This window comes from Myxocyprinus asiaticus, chromosome 8, assembly GCF_019703515.2.
Source record: "Myxocyprinus asiaticus isolate MX2 ecotype Aquarium Trade chromosome 8, UBuf_Myxa_2, whole genome shotgun sequence".
Taxonomy (NCBI): domain Eukaryota; kingdom Metazoa; phylum Chordata; class Actinopteri; order Cypriniformes; family Catostomidae; genus Myxocyprinus; species Myxocyprinus asiaticus.
The window spans coordinates 7,135,060-7,159,464 of NC_059351.1; the positions used below are offsets into that span (position 1 = coordinate 7,135,060).

A 24,405-nucleotide genomic window follows, 5' to 3' on the forward strand; every position below is an offset into this window, starting at 1 on the left:
AATTGTCATTTTTGGGTGACCTACTCATTTATCCAGCAAGTCTCTTGAGTCGCTACGAAGAGAGCAAGTTGAATGAGACTCAATAAGTGCCTGAGAAAATACATATGTGTAGCTTATGTGTACCTTGTGTTATGTGTAGCTCAATACGTTTAGCTAGGTGTGTGCATCTCATGAAATTTCAGTGTGAAAGTCATGAATCCTGTCCTAGATTTGTCCTGATTTGTTGCATTATCTCTTTAATTATATTTTATTCTATTATTTTCTCATTTCTGTAGAATATCCTAATGAAAGTGAATGAGGACTAGGGCTGTCAAGAGCCAAAATGGCAAAAAAGCACCATAAACGTATGATAAAAGTTGTCCATATGACTTCTGAATAATATTCCAAGTCTTCTGAAGTCATATCATAGCTTTGTGTGAGGAACAGTAAACAGTAATTTAAGCTATTGTATGACTTCAGAAGACTTGGAATATAGTGCATAAGTCGTATGGACCACTTTCATGTATTTTAATGATGCTTTATTTTTCTTTTCTTTTTTTAGTCATTTTGGAGCTCGATTCCCTTAATCCTCTTTCACTTTCTTTATATGGGATAGCCAAGATATTCTTAAAAACCCACCTTTTTGTGTTCTACAGCAGAAAGTCAAACTGGATTGGAATGACATAGTAAATGATGACATGAATTGTCATTTTTGGGTGAACTACTCCTTTATCCAGCAAGTCTCTGAGTCGCTACGAAGAGAGCAAGTTGAATGATTTTAGTATACTTGAGTGAAACACACAAAGATGATGCTTATGCCTGAATATAAGGATGAGAAACAGCTTTCTTTTCAGTGTCCATCTCCTTTGATTTGCATGGTCAAACTCTCAACATTTTTAGAATATTGATATGCCTGAGTAAATATTATAAATACAATTACCCTTCTCGGGATTCAAGAAACTGGATTTACTAGTTGTCAGTGTCTTGTTTGATCAGCCGTATGGATGCCGGGAGCAGAATAACATGCTCTTAGCAATCCAACTAATCATGAAGATTGTTGCATGTAATGGCAGAGTTTTTCTCACCTCAACTGGGATGCAGTGATCCTCTAAATGGACATTTCTCTTGTTCAAATAGTACATAGTTCCACAATGAGTGCCAAAGAAGCTATTTCCATTACATTTTCCTCAGCTGTCAACGTAATATATTTGAAAGTGTCATTTTGAAATAAAAAAAGATAATACAGCTCTTGTGTAAATGACTAAGGACCAATCATTCAATGCACTCTAGAATTATTTAATAATTACATACAAAAGGTTCTCTTTGTTACACAGCATATATTTCACAAACATTATATTTCACGTAAGCATGCACAATGTGACTGATCTTATATACATTAATAAAAAAAAAAACATCTGGTGGTGTTTTGTGAAGAAAAACAAAACCTCATATGGAACAGTTCAGTGCCTTGTAAACGATCACAGTCAGACACAGAAAAACACATGCATAATAACAAACAAATTTAACATGATAGTTCTCTCATGTGACTGATTCTAATGTTCACAAGACTTTAAAGGGACCGACAAAGGAATATTCCATGTTAAATTTAACTAAGGATCTATTGATAGCATCTGTGACATTCTATCGATTACAACAGAAAATTATTTAGACTAACCGAAGACACTGTAAAATCAAACAAATGCATTGACATTTCTTCATTACAGGAATGTACAAACGTATGATTGCCCTATAGACTTCCAGGCTATTTGCTTAGAAGTATGTGCATATTGAGTGTTTTCTATGGTAATTGACAGCATGTCACAGATGCTGCCCATAGCTTGTTTTACACCACAAAATATTCCTTTAAATAATGCATATATTGTGTCTAAGCAGAGAGCTTTATGTGACTTTTCAAGTTTTATCAAAGATTGTTAACATGGCTCAGCGAGGCACCTGGGAAAAGTTTTGATTGTTTTTACACACAAACTAGTGTAGTATCAATATTAGAAAGTTTATCGAAGTCACTGATTACTGTAATTCTATAAATCCCAACATAGCTTGCCACTGATGATTGCTTATTCAAAAGTTTTGATTAGAAAACCAGAGGCATGGGACATGTGAAATATTATACGATCACAAGACGAAAAACAAAAACACCTGAGTACCTACATTGTATTACAAAACATTAAATGCCAATTAAAATTGTTAGGAAACACAGCACCTCTACAACAACAGTCCTGAGAAAGTTGAAATCCCAAACTGAGCATGTCCAGACAGTGTTTCTAGCAAATAAGTGGTTCACTTTTTTCTTTTATAAAGGGTCTTTAACTGTATCCTCTTAAAGAGATAGTTCACCAAAAAAGGAAAATTCTGTCATCATTTACTCACCCTTATGTTATCCCAAACCCTTCCTTTCAGACTTTCTTACTGAAGTATTAAGTTACGACATGACTAGATGAGGGTGAAGAAATTGATAGTATTTTCATTTTAGGTGAACTATCCCTTAAGCCTAACCTCTAAATCCATATGCGACACCTGTGATATATACACAGAAAAGCTGGAGAAGACCCTAAATGTTCCCTTTTAGCTCTCAATCAATAATCCCTCTTAAGGAGTGAAGTACATCTCTTTGGTGAGCATTGAGACAATGCAGGGGATTTGTTTCTTGGCGTCAAAGCCAGGCATGTTGGAGGTCGACTCAAAATCGAGCGCCACCTTATGGTTGACCCTGGTCATGATCTGCATCAGCTCTAGTTCTTTGCCATACCTTGTCATCATTTCACAGAGAGACTGAATGAACCATGAGCCGGTCATTGTGTTTCTCCAGGAGTAGTAACCTGAAAGAGGAAAGAAATTCATCAGGGCATTAAAGGAGGAAGAGGAATGCACCTACTGTTACAAATTCAGTAATAACATACTGTGGGGCAAATTCACAAAACAGTTGCACCACTTGCGTGTGGCAATTCAATGCAAAACCTTATTCAAATATTTTTATTTGTCTTATTCAAATACCACCTGCAGTCCAACATAAACAGATGCTATGTGCTCTGGTATAGCACTGTGCCATCCTTTTTTTATCGTTTTCATTTTTTCTGCAAACATGCCTCTTTTCTATCGAAATGAGGGTTATTCTAAAATGTGCCCAATTCAAAAACATTAGCGCTGTTTGCTTGATGCAAATAAAGTGCCGCAATTACCAGCCATGGAAAGCAGTTGATAAACAGAGGTATATTTAAAAAGGATGTTTGTGTACATGTTCTAGTGATCATGGCATCAAATTACGATCAAATAAGACAAGAGTAGAGATGGAAATCGTAAGGAATTTAACACTGTATATTTCATGCTGAAGAACAGAAGAACCATTTCATAAGGGTCAGTCATTCAGACTACCTTGGTTGCATTGTACGCAGTAGATTCAAAAGTGTTGTTGCAGTGCTGCTGAACAGTATTGCCTGAAACAATTTCTGAATACTTTAGCACGGTGTCCCATCCATCAAAAAAACAAAAGTCATGAAAATCATTCAGTGCTGGTATTCTTTTAGATGTGAAACCAATTCTGAATAAAGTTTCCATAAAGAATTCTCAGTTTCCAACCATGCAGAAAAGTGTTATACTGGGCACATATCCAAATACATATAGTCAAATGCACATTTGTAGCTTTTCAGCATGTTTGTGATTTAGGAAGCTCAGAGTAGCATAAATGATTGTGTGATGTACCTGGTGCTGTAGAGTAGGCATAGAGGAAGTCAGCCTCCACTGGGATCCTCATAGACCCATCTGCGCTGTCTGCCTCCACACCAGGATCCAGTTCCGTGCCTCTACAAGCCTAAATACACAAAGTGAGCCATTATACAGAAAAGAGCCTCACACTCACTATTTCTCTTCAACATATACACCAAAAGGATGATGGAGATTTGGGATGTACCTGTATGATGAAAAGTTTAGGCTTTCCCACTAGTGATGGGCAGCGGTCTCCTCTGAAAAGGCTAGTTAAGGACTTAAACTCCACAGCACCATCAGTGCCAAAAAACACACCCTCATCTCCATGACTCAGCAACACACACACTAATGAAGCACAGCGGCTGTGGTCATCCCTTGCAACTGCAACAGAATAAGCAAATGATTCATGTTTACAATGATAACAATTACAACAAGTACATTATTACAAGTCAAGAAAAAATCGATTTCACTTTCTAATCAACAGTGGGTTCAAGGGATAGTTAAAAGGATAATTCACCCAAAACTGAAAATTTTGTCTTTATTTACTTTCATATTGTTCCTAACCCTTATGACTTTCTCTCTCCCATGGAACAGAAAAGATGTTAGGCAGAATGTTAGCCTTATGTCACCATTTACTTTCTTTGTTTGGAAAAAAGATGCTTTCCATGGAAGGAAGATCATATGGGTTTGGATCAACACGAAAGGCAGTAAATGATGACAGAATTTTCCAACTATTCCTTCAAAACCATCTAAAACAGAAGTATTAAAGATACTTTGGGATAGTTCACCCAAAAATGAAAATTCTCTCATTATTTACTCTCATGATATCCCAGGTGTGTATGACTTTCTTTCTTCACCAGAACACATCTGAAGAAATATAGCTAAATATCTTAGCTCAGTAGGTCCTTAAAATGCAAGCTCCAAAAATCCAAGACAGTCAGCATAAACGTCATCCATACGACTCCAGCGGTTAAATTAACGTCTTCTAAAGCGACACAATCACTTTTGGCACGAAAAATCAACATTTAAGTAGTTTTTAACTATAATCCAATGCTTCACGAGAGGGTGGAGTCCAAGTGGTCTCTCGTGTGACGTATTCGCACTGCCATGGATACAGATGTAATCTCACGTTCTCCACTCAGTTGAGACATCTAGGATAAGCACACAAATGCACCACTGTGTGTAAAGAAACAGATAAATACAACAGTGCAGCTCTTCCGGCTGTGACGCATATGCCTCAGTTCTTGCGTGTTTCAAATTCTAATGCGATTACATAACACACGTGTACCACTGCTCACCGAAAGCATGATTTAGAGTTTAAAAGCATGATTTAAAAGCATTTTTTCACCAAAAGTGATTGTGTCTCTTTAGAAGACATTAATTTAACAACTGGAATCGTATGGATGATGTTTATGCTGATTGTCTGGGATTTTTGGAGCTTCAAAAGAGAAATCTCCATTCACTTGCATTAAAAGGACCTACTGATCTAAGATATTTTTCTATTTTTCTTCAAGTGTGTTCTGCTGAAGAAAGTCATACACACCTGTGATATCATGAGGGTGAGTAAATAATGTGAGAATTTTCATTTTTGGGTGAACTATCCCTTTAAGTTTATGTAGAGTTTAGCAAGACTAGACTATACCTGCAGTTAGAATCTGTACAATCTGCTGTACTGTCTGGTCATTGTAGACTTTCACGATATACCCGAGCTTTCGAAACACGCTCATTACGTTTCCTGCATCTACATCTGTGCCATTGCGTTGGTTCATGCCTGTCGGAGGTAAAGAGCAGGTAACAATCACTATATCTTATAACTGATAAAAGAAATATGTACACACAAAATAGGTTACATTATCACACAGAACAAATCAAGAAGGAATATACTGAAGACACTATTACTAAGATAAGTCAATAATTAAATTGGAACTACATTGGTTCCAGGGATCACAATACCTTGATCCTATCGGCTCCTATACTGACCTCTTCAAACAGGCGAGACCAATCGAAATCCAATACTGCATGTTAGTTATGGTGGTTTTTGTTCAGCTCCAAAAATAAAAGCACATTTAAAGTAGTGCTTATGACTAAAATAAATAAATAGTCAACACAACACAAACTCCATCTTGGGTCTGAGTTTGGTTCGCTTATAATGTTGATTGTATTGATAACGGCATATGAGTTTTGTGGGCAGAAGACATAGGAAACCAGAGTATGAATGAGAGGCATATTATAATTACATAAATACATTAATACTGTATAATAATGTTCTAATATTCAATATAAGTACTATATTACAAGTTATAATAATATTAAAGTTCACTGTGCTTGCTGCATTATCCAGTAGGTTAAATAACAAAGTTTGTCATCAATGCTTCTCTATGCCCCCATTTACACCTTGCATTAACATTGACCATATTAAATGCCAGGTGTAAATACACCCAAGACCCATTGTGATCGGATCACTGAAATATCATTCGGAGGTAGTCAGGGATGGATTCTGACCACATTCAAAGAAGGTGTAAATGTGTTTTCGTTATACAACTATGCAAGTAGTTAATTATGTTATGAGGTTAAGCTACAGCCATCTGATGTTAAATGCTGTGTTGTGGATTGTTTTTCTGTTTATTCTGCCATTGCAATGCTTCCTTTGGAATACACTTGGAATATTTTGACTCTCTCCTCAAATCCCCACTTGCTCACATCTCTCTCCTGTTTTCTATTCACTATGTAGCTCGCGCCACACTCGCACGAAACCATGCTTCACTTGCGCGTTTCAGATGAGAAGCATATTTACCACTCACAAAGCGGCGAACGCGAGATGAAGATTGTTCAATTTGCTTCGGAACCTGGTATTTCGCTTTGGTGGCCACCATAAAAATGATGAAGGAAAAACCATCGATGTTTTTTTAAATTATCTAAAAGACAGAGAATTTTCAGTTACCACAGCCTCTGATGTAATATGCAAGCACAGTTTTTCATTTTGCACGGTTAAAGGGATAGTTAACCCAAAATTGAAAATTCTCTCATTATTTACTCACCCTCATGATATCCCAGGTGTGTATGATTTTCTGTCTTCACCAGAACTCATTTGAAGAAAATTAGAAAAATATCATAGCTCAGTAGGTCCTTAAAATGCAAGTGAATGGTGATCCGATTTTTGAAGACAGTCAGAATAAACGTCATCCATACACCTCCAGCTGTTAAATTACTGTCTTCTAAAGTGACACGATCACTTTTGCTGCGAAAAAGATAAATATTTAAGTTTTTTTGTTTTTACTCTAAATCATGCTTCTGGTCAGGAGCGGTACACGCGTGTGACGTAATCGCATTGGCATTTGAAACATGTGAGAACCGACGCACGTGAGTCACAGCCGTAAGAGCAGCGCTGTTTACAAGTGAGAAGGTGGAACGCTGTACAGTAGCTTGGTTGGTTTTGGTTTAGATTTGTATTTATCTGTTTTTTTACTCACAATGGTGCATTTGTGTGCTTATCCTAGATGTCTAAACTGAGAGGAGAATGTGAGATTACATCTGTATCCATGGCAACGGTAAAACGTCACACAAGAGATTGCGTGATCTTCACCTTCTTGTGAAGCTTACCGGAAGCGATGATTTAGAGATAAAAAGTGCTTAAATATTGATCTTTCTTCGCACCAAAAGCGATCGTATTGCTTAAGAAAACATTAATTTAACCGCTGGAGTCATATCAGTGATGTTTATGTTGACTGTCTGTGATTTTTTTAAGCTTCAAAAATCAGATCAGGTGAACAAAGAAAGTCATACACACCTGGGATATCATGAGGGTGAGTAAATAATGAGAGAATTTTCATTTTTGGGTGAACTATCCCTTTAACTTTGATCGGATCTCTATCTGATCACTGTGGAGACACATTTGACTGCAAGGTGTAAATACAATCCAGTTAAAGAATATCCAGATACTGTCTGGATATGAAACGCATGTTAATGCAGTGTAAATGGGGCCTAATTTATAATTAAATGAATAGTAAACACATTCTTTCCACATAAAAGAGTACTCCCATTAAGTTCTACACAGCATGGTATTAAACTAAACTGATCAAGCAAAAAAAAAAAAAAAAAACACTGGTATTGAATTGATACAAAGAATTCAAGATATTGGAATCGGGAGAGAAAACGTGGTATCAGTGTATCCCTAGTCGGTTCAATGTTCTGTTCATAAAGAAAGATGAAAAGGGTAGTAGGTTTTAATAATCATCTTGTTTTGATGAGCATCAAAACTGGCAACTTGCAAAAACAGGTTCCTGTTCTCACAACCTCCCAAAGGACTAACACCCTCAACAGCAAGAAAAAAAGAAAAGAAAAAGTGTTACCCGTCTTGTGATCAAAGTTCTTGTTGTTGATGATGATGCAGTGGCCGATGTTAGGGTAGTTCAGGCTGTATCTGAAGGCATGCGAGTGACCCTTTGCATCAACCTGCATGGGCTGCTGTCCTGATGCCCCATCCTTACCAGCACTGGACAATAAGATCACATGCATGAGCAAATGCATTATATTAATGATCATTTACAGATCTGCATTTCTTTGTACTAGTTGCATAACCTTCCATATAGTATACATTAAGTCATTTAGCAGACATTGTTATCAACACACTTATTACAGGGACACATTTTTCTGAGGTTAAGCGTTCATGGAATAACCCTAGTGGGAGTTTAACCTAAATCTCTTCCTTTTCTGTTACCAGTCCACATCTTAACCACTAGGTAACACAATTTTACTTAAACTTGCATTATCCTCAGCACTGCATCCATATAAGAATTTATAAACAGCGAGCCACATTCTGCCTCATAATTTAGATTTCAATAATGACAATATCAGAGATTGGTCATTACATAAAGAACACCCTAAATGTTAGGATGTTATTGTTTTTACACTAAACTTATCCAGAAGCACAAAACTAAATTATGGTTAAACGCCTGAAGATTTGAGACTTGTTAAAATATGTAGTTAAATCCAACCCTACACATTACAACACCAGCTTATATTTAAGTATTTAACCACCATAGTAACAACATGCACAGGAAAGCAAACCTTAGGGAATTCAACACTTGTGTTTGAACTGTCAGTCACGCCTAAAAGCTGCATAGCAACAGTCGTCAAGATCATCTTACTCTGGTGTATCCTCGCGCCGCGCGTCCACGCTGTCTCCGTTCATCTCTAAAGTATTTTTCTGCTCTTAAATAACGGTTAAAAGGTGAATTCTTCTCCAGAAGCTGAATGAGTAGAACACGTTATAACAGGCTCTCAGCAGGATGGCGACCGCACACGCATGCCGGGTGTATCTTCTTTGTTGTTTGTTGACTCGCGCGGTCAGCCAATGAAAAGCTGCGCGAGAGAAAAACACAAGGGGTGACGACACATTCAGCCTTCAACAGCTGTGCAAGAAACACATAAGACGAAGGCGTAGTCTGCTATTCGTGTTTGCAAAACATCACTTAGGAATTTGAGAGTCATTGTTTAACAGTTTTTTATTATTATTCTTTTTTATTACTACACATGTAGATACTTAACACATTGGCTGTGTCACAAAACCTAAGCAGTCTTCCTAGACAACAAGTTTGCGCGTTATAATGCGCCTATAAATGCTGTCTAGTTAGGTAGCTCGATAAGTTTGAAGCACAGCCATTGTAATGAAGGTCAAGTGTCGTGTGCATTAGCACGATGAACATAAAACAAAAACAATACATTTTTAGAAATAACAGACATTATAGTAAACAGTGAATGTCATTATAGCAAACTATGAAATTAACTAAATGTCTATGCACAGGAGAATCCATGAAAGCACACTGGACAGTAGCGTGTAGATTATATCTGTTAAAGGAAGACTAAAACTATGCATGCTGCTGGTTGAGGAATAGCAGTTCTTTGTCTGCTTTTGAGTGCTTTTAACGTTTTGCAAAAGGATTGACGAAATCACTGAAATGTCGGAAAAATAATATAGTAGTCGCTTACCCAATATTGGAAAACAACACCCGACAACAAAGCGGTTACACAGCAATGTATCCAGGAAGTGTGTGTTGAGACTACACCTCTACTAGCACCGTAAACTACACAACCCAAATAAACTTGCACTTGGCTATTGCGCTACGATATCGCCATCTGCTGGATCGATATTTTACTACACCCATTTATAGATTCTCTGCTTAATTGATGAAAAGGAATAAAGTAATCTGATTCAATTAATTGGTCATTATAAGATGAAATTGAAAAAAAAAAAAATCTGATAATGCTGACAAGCATTTAAGTTTGATGGACATTCCCCCCTTTTTCCTCATTACTGCAATGCACTGACATATTTTTAATATGAATGTTTATTTATATTATTATATAAATTTTCATTGATATATAAATTAATGAGAATCATTATATCCAAGCACTTAAAAAAATGTATATTACAGTATACAGTTATATTACCATGTTATACAAATATTATGATGGTGCATGAATTAATGTAAACGATGTATTTTTCTTTCCTCTCTTCTTTTGCATGATGTCACAATGTAAAGAACAGGCTTTGTTGTCTTTATGTAAAATGTAATGTCTAATGCTTTTATTATTATTATTATTATTATTATTATTTTGCACTGTAAAATCCAACAAATGCGCTAACTGATGTGCAAATATTTGTTTACCTTAGTAATGTGTATTTAGTTTTCTTACCATTTGGGTGCAATGCCTTAGTTACTCAGATATCCCTAGTTAAGATAACTTGATTTATATGAGTGCCATACAAAGTGTTAGTTCCCAGCATGTTTGCATGGGACTCTACAGGGAGAGTAAAAGTTTAAAGTAAGTGTTATTTTATGTGTTTTTGTGCAAGATGAATATAAAGAGGGGGACTTGTTAGTGTTTAATGTTTTGTTATGTTGAGATTTAGAAGAATTTTTATTATGTTGTAGTTCTGGGGGTTACTATCATGGTGAAGAGTGGAGCTTGAGCCTAGGTTGAGGACCAGTAATGTATTCTACTGTATATATTGCTTTATCTGTGGAGCCATATCATAGCACAGTGACCAAGTTGCACTTAGTGATACAGGTATGAGTATACAAAACAAATGAACAAAAACAAAACATTTATTTCTTTAGTTTTACCTTTTTGAGTAATTCTTTCTTACTAGACATGTTAGTGTGTAGTACTGCCACTGTTCCTCGGATCACACATACAATTCAGTTAACAGAACTTAATTGCCTTAAGTAACTGTGGCTCAATATAAGTAAGGAACACTGAGTATTTTTCTATTCAACTTGATTAAATTTAGTTAAACTTAATTAAGTGAATTAAGACAATGAGTTTGCAGTTCAATTAAGTAAAATTAACAAATTAGTTTTTACAGTGTGGGGTGATATATGACTCAGGCATGTTCTTGTGAGATTTGTACTGTATGTGTGCTTAAGAAGCCTAAACATAAAATTTTACTTACGTATAACTTAAACTCAGCAAAAAAAAAAAACAACGTCTCTTTTTCAGGACACTGTATTTTAAAGATAATTTTGTAAAAATCCAAATAACTTTACAGATCTTTATTGTAAAGGGTTTAAACAATGTTTTCCATGCTTGTTCAATGAACCATAAACAGTTAATGAACATGCACCTGTGGAACGGTCGTTAAGACACTAACAGCTTACAGACAGTAGGCAATTAAGGTCACAGTTATAAAAACTTAGGACACTAAAGAGACTTTCTACTGACTCTGAAAAACACCAAAAGAAAGATGCCCAGAGTCCCTGCTCATCTGCGTGAACGTGCCTTAGGCATGCTGCATGGAGGCATGAGGACTGCAGATGTGGCCAGGGCAATAAATTGCAATGTCCGTACTGTGAGACACCTAAGACAGCGCTACAGGGTGACAGAAAGGACAGCTGATCATCCTCGCAGTGGCAGACCACATGTAACAACACCTGCACAGGATCAGTACATCCGAATATCACACCTGCGGGACAGGTACAGGATGGCAACAACAATTGCCCGAGTTACACCAGGAATGCACAATCCCTCCATCAGTGCTCAGACTGTCCGCAAAAGTCTGAGAGAGGCTGGACTGAGGGCTTGTAGGCCTGTTCTAAGGCAGGTCCTTACCAGACATCACCGGCAACAACGTCGCCTATGGGCACAAACCCACCTTCGCTGGACCAGACAGGACTGGCAAAAAGTGCTCTTCACTGTCACGGTTTTGTCTCACCAGGGGTGATGGTCGGACTCACGTTTATCGTCGAAGGAATGAGCGTTACACCGAGGCCTGTACTCTGCAGCGGGATCGATTTGGAGGTGGAGGGTCCGTCATGGTCTGGGGTGGTGTGTCACAGCATCATCAGACTGAGCTCGTCGTCATTGCAGGCAATCTCATTGATGTGCGTTACTGGGAAGTCATCCTCCTCCCTCATGTGGTACCCTTCCTGCAGGCTCATCCTGACATGACGCTCCAGCATGACAATGCCACCAGCCATACTGCTTGTTCTGTGCATGATTTCCTGCAAGACAGGAATGTCGGTGTTCTGCCATGGCAAGCGAAGAGCCCGGATCTCAATCCCATTGAGCACATCTGGGACCTGTTGGATCGGAGGGTGAGGGATGAAATGTCTGGGAACTTGCAAGTGCCTTGGTGGAAGAGTGGGGTAAAATCTCACAGCAAGAACTTGCAAATTTGGTGTAGTGCATGAGAGGAGATGCACTGCAGTACTTAATGCATCTTGTGGCCACACCAGATACTGACTGTTACTTTTGATTTTGACCCCCTGTGAAACTTCAGTTTGTCTTAGTTGTTGAACCTTTTTTAAAAGCAGTTGAAATTGAGAGGATGTTTCTTTTTTTGCTGAGTTTAATAATAAGAAACTGTGATCTAAATATTTTCATGTTATAATGCAGCATTGCATAGAATCACTTGAACATTTAAATTAGCATTGACTAAGGTTCTCCTAAGATTAGTCATATTGTTCAATTCACGACAGTTGCCTTGCTAATATGCCACTACTATCAGAACATAATGCTTCATAATTCCTATAAACACATACAGTATATGTTTTGACTACTCCCTTTGAATATAGAATGCAACTGCTCAAATCAGTTGTGCACTGCATTATGTCAGATAGCTCTATAACATCTAGTCCCTGACATTGAATGGTTTATAAAAGTGATGCGAAATGTGCATGAATAAATGCATACAAGGCAAACACCCATTTTAGAGAATAATTTATTGCCAGTAGTAAAGCAGTTAAGCTATTGGCAGTATTTAATAAAAATCATAAAACAAGACCATAGCATTGCTCTCACACACACGCAGACCCCTGAAAAAGTCACATGTCTGTGAATAATCTCGCACTATAAATATACTGGGTCCCATTTTCATGGTGGAAAAAAATAAAGTTCCAAAAGTCACAATTTACAAACAACAACAAATAATAATAATAATAAAAAACAACACATCACAAGAGTATGCAGACGACAATCCATTTATCCTTTCAGACATGAACATGTGTTGTGATGTTCACACATTCATATCCTTTATTTTAGTTATTTATTTATGCTCTTTTCTTTGCTTGTGAATGAACATACAGTAAGGTTGATAATAACACACCATTCGAGTTGGTATACTACTTTTTCGGAAAACAAATATCTACAAAAACTTAGTAAAACCTTTAAATCAAAACTGTACATTGAAATTTACAATACAAATGAACGAGGATTTGTATAAAAAAAATCAGTTTGCATGGTTTTATCTCCACAAATACAGATATCATCTTGAAATTATGCTTTTTTTCCTCCCATTATCCATGACAATACAATTATTTTCTGTGTAAATTGTACATCTCATTATGGTTCTGTCAGACATCTTGTGCATGATGATTGGTATTTTTTTAATGGCACAGCCAAGTCTTATACTCTCTCCAATACTACATAATAATAATAACACTGCCCACAAGAGTTACTTGAGATAACCCGTGTTCAGGCAAGTCCAAAACCCTTCCCCAGCGAGAGAAAGATTCATATGCGTGTGAGTGTTTGGCATTTACGTTAAGTGTAAGACTATGTTTGCTTTCATGTACCGTGTATGTTATGTGGTTGCAGATTTAATACACAGTCTCCTGTAGCAGGGTTTCATTTAGGCACTTTTGTTATTCTGCTGTTGGATCCAGTGTCAGACTTCAGTATGCTGTTGTTGAGAGTCTAGCAGTGGTATGACCAGCCTTTTAAACTGTGCTCCCTCCTCCTCTCCGCCGCTCTCGTAATCGCTCATCATCACCTCCGACTCCTCGCAACAGGCCGACATGTCTGAGCAGGACGCCGTGGATGTGTACAGTGACAGGGACATGTTATCTGCGGCCGGGGGATTGAAGTCACGGCCGTAGCCCAGTGGGAAGCCTCCTCGTCGGTATCCTCCAGGGGATCCGGTTGTGGATGATGTGATGGTACTGGTGGGGTTGGTCTGGGGTTCCAAGTCTGAAGAGTAATGGTGGTGGGGTAGGAACTGGGTGAGGCTGTAGAGCTGGGGTAAAGGTGGGCGCTGGCGTACCACAGACCCGGGGCTAGACGGGGTGCTGTTTAGACCTCGCGTGGGGGGTTGCAATGTGTCATAGCGTTCTCCATATTCTGGCATGGGCGGAGGAGGGGGCAGGTCATCGTGGGCGGGAAAGTCATCGGGTGGAGGAGGGAAGTCGCTTTCAATGTCGTATCCACCTGGATAATAGTCTGTGTCCAGCAAGGCGGGGTCACTGTAAAGGGTGGGTGGGGCCTCCCCTACCTCATACTGAGGAAACTCCTGGATTCCAGGAAGTTGAACGCTTGGCATCCAGTCAGATGTGTCCCAATGATAGCCTGTTGGACGAAAGAAATAGTCAGCATCACAGTGATTGTCCAAAGCAAAATCTGTTGATTAGATTAGGGTTACACACACTGTCAGAAGGAAGGCTGAGGTCAATCAACTTCAGTGAGGGCAATTTAAAGGAATATTCCAGATTAAGCTCTATCAACATAAGAGAATTCAACCAGCCCTCAATTTATAAAACATGTACAGAAATGCACTTACTATAGTAAGGTCTATGGGGCAACAGATGTTCGCTTGGCCCATTGACTTTTATTGTAAGTGCATGATAACTGTCAACGTATTTGTTTTTACAAAATGGGATACAAGTCATTATCTAGTATTCGACATACAAGAAATACAATCAAAATATCATATTTAACCTGGAATATTCCTTTAAGAGATTAGCTGAAAATGTTCCTTTGCAAGTTTCTTGTCAAGTGATAACTAAGGCTTTCGATTTAACATGTTAATTCAGTGAGATTAATTATAAACAAATTAACGCAATTAATCATGCCAACTGACTGACCCCCCAGAATTACTATATAGTGATATATATCGTTATCGTGATATAAAATTACTCAATTTGGTCATATCAGCCACCCCTACTCCAGCTGTACAGGTAAAGCGCAGCTTTACAGGCAACAAACTGACAGCTGTTCAAAGACAGCTGGCAGAGCAGAATGCAGGGGTCTCGATACGTTTTTTAAAGTTTCAAACTACATAGCTTGACACAACGTCTCAAAAAAATATATATATATGGCTCGTGATGCTGAAAACCAGCCCTAATAATACTTTTATTCTATATACTCCCTGAACAAAAATGTAATTGACTTCAACCCACACATAAATCATCACCCAGTTAATACCAGCCAGGTTAGCAGTAATTTAAAACCAATTGCATGCAACATCAGTATCACACCAACACAATGCGGATCAAATTCAACACAAATAATACTGCAATACACACTCATTTACACACCTTACATGAACATTCACACACAAACCACAAAAAAAATCTAACAACTTGACAAAACCTGACAATGTGCAATTAGTCTACTTTAAGAACAATTTCCACATAATATTTTATTATGGATCTTTTGATGCTGTGTTTCAAATGAAGTGGTTTGGATTGACTTTGAGGGCATTTCTGAAATCACACTGTAAGTTTAACTCACAAGCACAAATGCAAAAAGACACTTTATTAGTGCAGTGACAAAAATCAACGGCAATGTTGCCTCTTCCGTGGGTCCAATGCCACCAAAAGAAAAGAGTTGTTTTGAAGTTTTTTGTCACAGAACTGTGGGCATGCAGAGTTTTTATTAAAGGGGGTAAACAAACTAAATGAAAGCAAAAAACTCAAATCAAAAGGCTTCAGGCAAAACGTACGAAATAAAATAAATCACCTCTTGGGTTCTTGTGTTTGTGAGCCGAGAATGACTCTTTATACAAAGTGGAGAGAAAATAAGAGGAGAGAAGGAGAAAATGAGAGAAAGAGAAGGTGTAGGAGGTGAATACAAAAGATGAGTAAACATGAGAGTATGTGACAATATTCATGCCATTTGCTTGCACAGAAACATAGTGGGAAGTGTGAAAGTTGCCCCTGGCACATTACATTTGCAGGTAAATTTCCAATTAAGAGTGACAAGATTACATTTTTGCATCTCAAATGAGACACCTGAATGGCTAAAGAGGCATATGATTGACATTTGTGATTAGTCACTTTTAAAGCATCACTGGACATATTTAGGGTGAAGAAAATGGCATTTTGAGACCTAATAATCACCCATTAGACATTAACGACACTGAGACCAGACACTCAACAATCAGCTAATGAAGCAGTAAAAGAATACCTTCTTTCTCCACCGAGTCAACAACAGAGCTGACAAGGTGGATTACTGTCACTAGGGAGGCTTGTGGGAAGGGTAGATAAGAGAAATCTAACATTAATTTTTTAGAAGAAAACATGACAGAAAAGAGACACTGGAAAGCAAGTTTGCGAGGGCGAGAGGGAACAACAGAGACAAAAGCATTTCTTTTAATGAGACACTTCATTCTGACAAAACTGATGGCTTGATTTGATTTACCGGTGTGTCAGAACAACAGATAATACTTCAAAGAGTTTTACATTTTGACTAGGGTGTGAATTGAGGGATGGGTGAATGACAGAGGGACTTGATTTTGACGGTAAGGCACACCTCTGGGTTGAGGACAGTGGGAGTGAAGACTGACATTGTGCTCATGATTAAGACACATGAACAAAAAAATGGAAGGAAGGATCAGGAAAATTCTCAAAGATAAAACAGAATAAAGACACTCTCTGGCCCCAAAATCAACAGACACGATGGTGTAAAATAAAAAGCGGCAGTAAGTTTTAGAAGAAATGCAGGTACATTCCCATAACGAAATTTCAATATAAATCATTAGTGTATAAGATATTCAGTTGGAGAGTTGTTAGGTCAGGGTCAGGGGATTGAAAAGGACAAATGAGTCAAGAGTCAAAGATTAGATGACTTAAGTCTCTTTCACATGACTCGCTTCAACACAAGTGTTATGAGTTGCTTCAACCTCCACATTTGCATTTCAGATAGCACCATGAATGGTGGTTTTACTATTTTAATATTTCTTGATTCACATTCACCTAATGTGCATATAATAGTGGTCGAACAATGTTTGTTTTATTTCAATTTTATGGCCAATGTGGAAAAAAAGCAAGGTGGTTGATGGCCGATATGTATGTGTTTAAAGCAAACTTAGATGTACATAAAATTGTTAAAATTAAAAAAGAATTTAATTTAGCCAATATTTACTCTAAATTTCTCCAAAAACAATTGAAACCATTTAAACAATTTACAGAAACTTACAAAAAGCATTATCCATTAACAAGATTGTTGGTAGCTTTTGGACTGACGAGGGAGGTAACACTTAAGTCCCCAAGTATACTTTGGTTAGATGCGAACGCTAGGCGTCTGCTTACAGGAAGCGTGACACAAATTTCATCATCAGCACTGAATACGAATGGAATTATTTGCAATAATAGGTGGGTCCACAAGGTGGAGCTGTTGAGCCGTTGTTGTCACGAAGAAGCGCTGGAAGATATAATAGGTAGAAACAACAACAGTGGATGTGCCGCTAAGCAATCGCGTCACAACCGAAGTGTACTTAGGACTTTAGGGGTGAATTCACTCAACAGTTGCACAACTTTTGCACGTGGCATTTCAGTGCAAAAACCTGGGTCATATTCACTAACCACCCGCAATCTAGTTTAAGCAGGAGCAATCAGAGCTGAAACAGTCCTATGTCTTGAGTATTTAAATGAAGTCACTGACATTCCTTTCCATGCAAACACACCTACTTTCTATGTAAATTAGGCTCATTATAGATTGTACTTTATTCACAAAACTCTGTGCTTTTTGGCCTGCGAAATCATAATAACATTGTGCTATTATCACCTGAGAAAAACAGGCGGTAAACTGAATTTTATTAGCAGTCCAGCACCTTGGAAATTGCATTCAGCACAGATTTTGTGGCCATGTTTGCGCCGTTGCCTGATCTGCATCATTCCTTTAGTGAATCGAGCACTATACCGGCGTACAAAACGCAAGCAAATAAACAGCGCTTTTACCAGGCACAATTTATTTTAATTGCATTCCCCCCTTTCTCTTTAGAGGTAACACTTAATGCAAAAGTAATTGGCCAATGCAATAACCTTAAAGTGGCCAAAATATCAGCTAATTAACTGATGTCAGCCTATCACTAGAGTATAACAATAATTTACTGAATATCTTAATTTGCCTTCAACGTGGTCGTACAACTCAATGTATCTAGATCAGGATCTGAAAAGGAGCAGACTCTCTTCTATCTTTTTTTGATTTTTGTGATATGAACGTCACATGAATTGTCCTGTAAATTATTGGCTGTGCTTCGAAAGGTCAGCGGCAAATGGGGTCAAAGATGAAATTGTTTGAACTTTGAACGCTGCGTTACAACATCTGACCTGTGCTGGGGGTAACGTATTCTTTGCTCCATAGAGTGCAAAGCATTGTGAAATGTTGAAGCGAGTCATGTGAAAGGACCTAGTAATTAGGATCAGCTGTGACCAACAGAAATGATGAGTGCTGGAGACCCATCATATGTACTTTTCATACCCTGCTTTTACACTCTGAGCTGCTGTCTTCAACCATCCACTGGCTTCATTAAGAGAACCAAATGAGAAAAAAAAAAAGAAATACAAAACATGAATTCCATACAGAGAAGTTAAAAAATACTTTATAGGTCATCCTTAGATGTTGCCTTGAACTTAAACTAATGAGAAGTAGCCAAGAGCAATAGTGGGAAAAGAAAGAGACAAGGGGTTTGGAGAAAAAAAAAACATGCTTTCTTTTATGCATTGAGAATTTCACAGGGCCTTTAGTGATCACTTCCTTCCACCGTGGGCAAGTGTTCACTTACGAGCAGGCCTCTATTTTAAAACCTTGCTCTGTGTCTGTGGTGAGATTTGATCCAAATGGGAGCTGAAGCCCCAGTGCAGCGATAAGAAAGAGAGAGAAAGACGACAACACATGACCCAAAACAAATCATCCTTTACACTCGGTTACAGCAGTAAAAGAGAAAACACAGGGTTAGCAGATGTTCAGTATAAAATCCCAGGCATTAGTGGCACCATGTGATGGGGCTCAAATAACAAGAGAACATCCTCAAATAACAACATAGCGTTGAATTAATCACAATCAAAAGTGTTAAAGAAAACAGACTGGTCATCCCCATCTATACTTACCGTTGTCGTCACAGGACTCGGACTGGAAGGAGCTGAGAGACTGGACCTCTGACATGCTACTTCTGTTGTTGTAAGGGTGACACGCACTGTCCTCCACTGGTTTCTTACTCAGACACGGGTCCAAGTTCACCACTTTAGCTGTGTGGGAAAGAAAATATGAAATTGTGTTACAAAGGTTACATACACAACATGTTTGGATAGCAAATGTGTCCCGGTACGTACCATCGTAATCGTAATCCCAGCTGGGCTTCTGTATTGAGTCGCTGTCGGACACTGAATTGGAGGGAGGGGGAGGCGGCAGGTTAGGTGCAACGCTGCAAACGGCCACTGTCTTTCTGTGTCCGTGCACCGAGTCGGGGTTGAATGTGCTGAATTCTGGGTGCTCTGGTATGGCTGAGCCCTCAAAGGAGTTGCGGTCCAGATTGTTGCGGGAGTCACTGGGAATGCTGGGAGTGTAGGAGATTGGCCGCACCGGGACCTGCGGCGGGATGTCCGAGTAGATGTTCTTGTTGAGTTTGGAGTCAAAGTACGGCCGCTGGAGGAAGGCGTGCGGGGCCCCCATGCCTACACCGCGCTTGTTGTCATCATCAGATTTTGATTTCGAGCGCCGACATATGCGCTTGCGAACCACGATGAAAAGGAGGACAAGAAGGAAGATGCTGGAGACGAAGACTACTATTCCGATAACTTCCTCCAGGCCAATGTTCCAAGAGGTGGAGACAAATTCATTGCGGATTTCGGCACGGAGTTCACATTGTCGTCCGCTGTAGGCCGCAGGGCAGTTACAATTAAAGGAGCCGTATGTGTTTTGGCAGTGACCGCCGTTAGCGCAAGGGTTCTTCAGGCACTCATCAACATCACTGAGGCACCTACAAACAAACACACACACACACACACACACACACACACACACACACACGTAATGTTAATACACAGATACTGTACATATACAATTCAAAAGTACACAAAACTGCCCAGACAAAATGCAGTAACTACAGCAACACTGAAACTAAGAAACATGACTTAGATGCCTTTGTTTTCGTATTAATTTCATAGTTGTTGCAACTGTCACACTCTGTTTTCTCTGAAACTGAGCATAGTTGAGCCAAAATTGTCTGTCAAGAGGACAGATCGTTGTGTAGATACTTCGTTGTGGCTTTGCCTGGCAGAATATGCATGTGGGCACATCAGCTCACAAAAACTATAAAATTCCATCGAAAGCATGTCAAGGGATGTAGTATCTAATAAAGAAGAACTTCATTATGTGCATTTGATTCATTGTTGACTTGTTCTATCGAGACTCACAGGTTAATTCAAACGGTCAAGAGATGTACCTGTCTCCTTGGAAACCAGGTTCACACTCGCACACGGGGCCATCCAGGCTATCGATGCACTTGCCGCTGTTCTTGCATGGGTTATCTGTGCAGTACGGACCCAGCTGACACCTGACAGAAAATTAAGCCAAAATGTCAGTCAGAAACCCATATTAGTCAAACTCTAAATAAGAAAAACTAAATTTGGACTGATTATTATTGCAATGAAAATTTCTCATATAGAAAATATATTCTGTTTTACTGAATTTAATCAGATTGCCAATCACATCTCCAAGATTCTGATTACATTTCAAATTTAAGGAATTATTGATAAAGCTGCCTGAAACTTAAGTATTTTCTAAAGTTTGATTCAAACCATTCATATAAATCCAGTTTAACTAATGAAAGTGCTGACAAAGATTTACTTTTATTTGGCTGCGTATCTGGAGTATAAAACATGAAGTGGAGAAATAACTAAATGAATAAATATTGAACTTTAAATACAATTAGACAAAAAAGGAAGAACAAGATTCAGTGCAGTGGGGTCCAGATGAAATTTAAATTTTAAATATAGCCGCAAGCGACTATTGTCAGGGGCCACCCGACATGGTGAAATGACCAAAGCAAACACATTTGACAGAAAATGTCCTGTGGATGCTGTAGATAGCTATTTTGGTGTGATATTTCATCTGCTTTGAGCACAGTTGCAAAAATAGGATTATCTTAAGTTATAGCGCCCCCTAACATAAAAAATTAACGAAACTCGTTATGTTACCTCAGAGTGTTCTCTTGTCCATGTGTACAAATTTTGTTAGGTTTGATAACTGCACACAAGATACAGGCTAATTAGTCATTATAGGCCACGGCCAAAACATTTGCTTATTTCTTTGGAACGATTCGACACATCAAAATTCTTTTGATTACTTTTTGTCAGGAGGGTCTGTAGATGATATATACACCAAGTTTCGTGAGAATCGAAAAAACGTCCTAGGACAAGTTTGAAAAAGTAGGTTTTTCAAAAAATATTTGTGATAAAGTTTTCTTGCAGGAATGAAAATCTATGTCACCATATCACTGGGGTACTGGTGGATTTAGAGAAGCTACAAATTTGTATTGTAGCCTATATGGTTCCGGAGTTATGAGCAAAAACGTGAATTAGCTACTTATAACACCATCGTTGTCACAAAATGTGATATGCAGCTTTGAGTTGACACCCTGCTTGTGTATAGCAATTTCCATAACCCTCTGCAATTCCCAATACGAGTTAAAATATATTTATATATAATATATAAAAGGGAAATAGGAAGTTCATTTAGTTCAGTTACATGTTGCATCAGAAACATACAGGACCCTCAATCCTCATCAATCCTTTGCTTGTGAAGTTTAAGAAAGCAATGGCTGCAAGTAGTTTTATTCTTTACATATTATACACTGGGGGCCAAAAGTTTGGAATAAAGTACAGATTTTGCTGTTTCAGAAGGAAACTGGTACTTTAATTCACCAAAGTGACATTCAACTGATCACACAGTATAGTCAGGACATTACTGATGTAAAAAGCAGCACGATCACTATTTGAAAAAAGTAATTTTTATCAAATCTAGACAGGCCCCATTTCCAGCAGCCATCACTCCAACACCTTATCCTTGAGTAATCATGCTAAATTGCTGATTTGATACTAGAAAATCACTTGCCATTATATCAAACACAGCTGAAAGCTATTTGGTTCATTAAATGAAGCTTAACATTGTCTTTGTGTTTGTTTTTGAGTTGCCACAGTATGCAACAGACTGGCATGTCTTAAGGTCAATATTAGGTCAAAAATGGCAAAAAAGAAACAGCTTTCTCTAGAAACTCATCAGTAAATCATTGTTTTGAGGAATGGAGGCTATGCAATGCTTGAAATTGCCAAAAAACTGAAGATTTCATACAAAAGGTGTACACTACAGTCTTCAAAGACAAAGGACAACTGGCTCCAACAAGAGAGCCAGTTGTTGAGATGTGGAAGGCCAGATGTACAACTAAACAAGGGTATATGTACATCAGAGTCTCTAGTTTGAGAAATAGATGCCTCACATGTCCTCAGCTCAAGCTTCATTGAATTCTACCCGCTCAACACCTGTTTCATGTACAACAGTAAAGAGAAGACTCAGGCCTCATGGGAAGAATTGCAAAGAAAAAGCCACTTTTGAAAACCTTTTTAAAAAAGGTTAGAGTGGGCAAAGAAACACAGACATTGGACAACAGATAACTGGAAAAGAGTGTTATGGACCGATGAATCAAAGTTTGAAGTTTTTGGCTCAAACAGGACAATATATGCGAGACGAAGGGTGAACGAAAAGATGTTGGAGGAATGCTTAACACCATCGGTCAAGCATGGTGGAGGAAATGTAAAGTTAAGGGGGTACTTTGGTGCTGGAAGAGTTGGAGATTTATACTGAATGCAAGGAACCCTAAACAAGGAAGGATATCATTCCATTCTCCAATGCCATGCCATCCCCCTAAGCATACTTCTAAGTTATGCAAAAACTATTTGGGGACAAAGCAGTCCTCAAGAGTACTGACGGTGCTGGACTGGCCGGCACAGTCGCCTGATCTTAACCCCATTGAGCTTTTGTGGGATCAGCTAGACTATAAGGTGCATGAGAAGTGCCCGACAAGACAGCCACATCTATGGCAAGTGCTACAGGAAGCATGGGGTGAAATGTCACCTGAGTATCTGGACAAACTGACCGCTAGAATGCCAAGGATCTGCAAAGCTGTCATTGCTGTATGTGGAGGATTTTTTGATGAGAACTCTTTGAAGTAGTTTAAGAAGTTTTGAATTTTTTTTTTCAAATTGTAATAGAAATTTTACATGTTATTAATGTCCTGACTACACATTGTGATCAGTTAAATGCCACTTTGGTGAATCAAAGTACCAATTTCTCTCCATAAGGGCAAAATCTGTCCATTATTCCAAACTTTTGGCCCCTGGTGTACATGTTAAGTGTTAATACATTTTTGGTTATTTAATGCTTACCAGAGTTATTTTGATTAAGCTAGCATGATGTAAGTCCATAAGCATGGTTACTCAGAATTGTAATGTTCCTTAATGCGAAGTAATCTTTAAATTAAGTTAATCTTATTACTTACATTTGATCTGTGCTATATTAAGTTCATTACTGAATTAGTAATCTAAAGATTTAGCCTGATTTAGATGTCCTATGATAAGTAGCATCATGTTTGTGACATACTTGGTCTTTAAGATATAATTTACTGAAGACACAGTTTGTTTGAGTTCATATTGAAAATGCATTACATATATAGCGGGAATTCATTGTAGTTTCTTTATTTTGTTTTAGTTCCACTCCGATTCATGATTGAGTTGACATGAAGTCCTACCTACTGTACTTCAATAAATACTGGAGCTAGGATGCTCAATTCTTGACTCTTTCATTGAATGGAGTTTAGCTTGCTGTCAATCTCCCAAAAAAACAACAAAAAACAATCATGAAGGGAGGACAGTATATATACATTTGTGCTCAAAAGTTTGCATACCCTGGCAGAAATTGTGAAATTTTGGCATTGATTTTGAAAATAAGACTGATCATGCAAAAAATGATCAGTCTTTTATTTAAGGATAGTGATCATATGAAGCCATTTATCATCACATAGTTGTTTGGTTCCTTTTTAAATCATAATGATAACAGAAATCACCCAAATGGCCCTGATCAAATGTTTACATACCCCTGAATGTTTGGCCTTGTTACAGACACACAAGGTGACACACACAGGTTTAGATGGCA

The 24,405-nt window shown here is 38.2% G+C and overlaps 2 protein-coding genes across 3 annotated transcripts in view; both read right to left on the reverse strand.

Annotated features, from left to right (window-relative positions):
- Positions 1-1,259: 1,259 nt before the first annotated feature.
- Positions 1,260-9,801, reverse strand: LOC127444697 (caspase-3-like). The gene is made up of 7 exons (XM_051704238.1): positions 9,688-9,801; positions 8,847-9,060; positions 8,049-8,191; positions 5,342-5,470; positions 3,905-4,080; positions 3,697-3,805; positions 1,260-2,816 (listed from the first exon to the last, which is right to left on the reverse strand). Exons 2-7 carry the CDS (start codon positions 8,888-8,890, stop codon positions 2,587-2,589), a joined length of 831 nt encoding a protein of 276 aa, XP_051560198.1. The 5' UTR covers positions 8,891-9,060; positions 9,688-9,801; the 3' UTR covers positions 1,260-2,586.
- A 3,103-nt stretch (positions 9,802-12,904) lies between these two features.
- The window catches only part of LOC127444526 (protocadherin Fat 1-like), a 142,242-nt gene continuing 130,741 nt past the window's right edge, over positions 12,905-24,405 (reverse strand). The window contains exons 25-30 of one of the 2 annotated variants that reach the window (XM_051703929.1): positions 20,642-20,752; positions 19,530-20,176; positions 19,308-19,445; positions 16,384-16,443; positions 15,937-15,972; positions 12,905-14,544 (exon numbers count right to left, since the gene is read on the reverse strand). In XM_051703929.1, coding sequence (XP_051559889.1) covers positions 13,868-14,544; positions 15,937-15,972; positions 16,384-16,443; positions 19,308-19,445; positions 19,530-20,176; positions 20,642-20,752 — 1,669 coding nt within the window. In that variant the 3' untranslated portion in view covers positions 12,905-13,867. The remainder of the gene's footprint in view (positions 14,545-15,936; positions 15,973-16,383; positions 16,444-19,307; positions 19,446-19,529; positions 20,177-20,641; positions 20,753-24,405) is intronic. The other variant, XM_051703928.1, reaches the window with a different exon arrangement.

Coding starts and splice junctions, on each gene's coding strand:
- LOC127444697 (XM_051704238.1), bottom strand. CDS start 8,890: ATGAACGGAGACAGCGTGGACGCGCGGCGCGAGGATACACCAGA. Junction 4,081..5,341: donor TGTACAGATTCTAACTGCAG/GTATAGTCTAGT, acceptor ATTCTGTTGCAG/TTGCAAGGGATGACCACAGC. Junction 2,817..3,696: donor TGCCTACTCTACAGCACCAG/GTACATCACACA, acceptor TTCCTCTTTCAG/GTTACTACTCCTGGAGAAAC.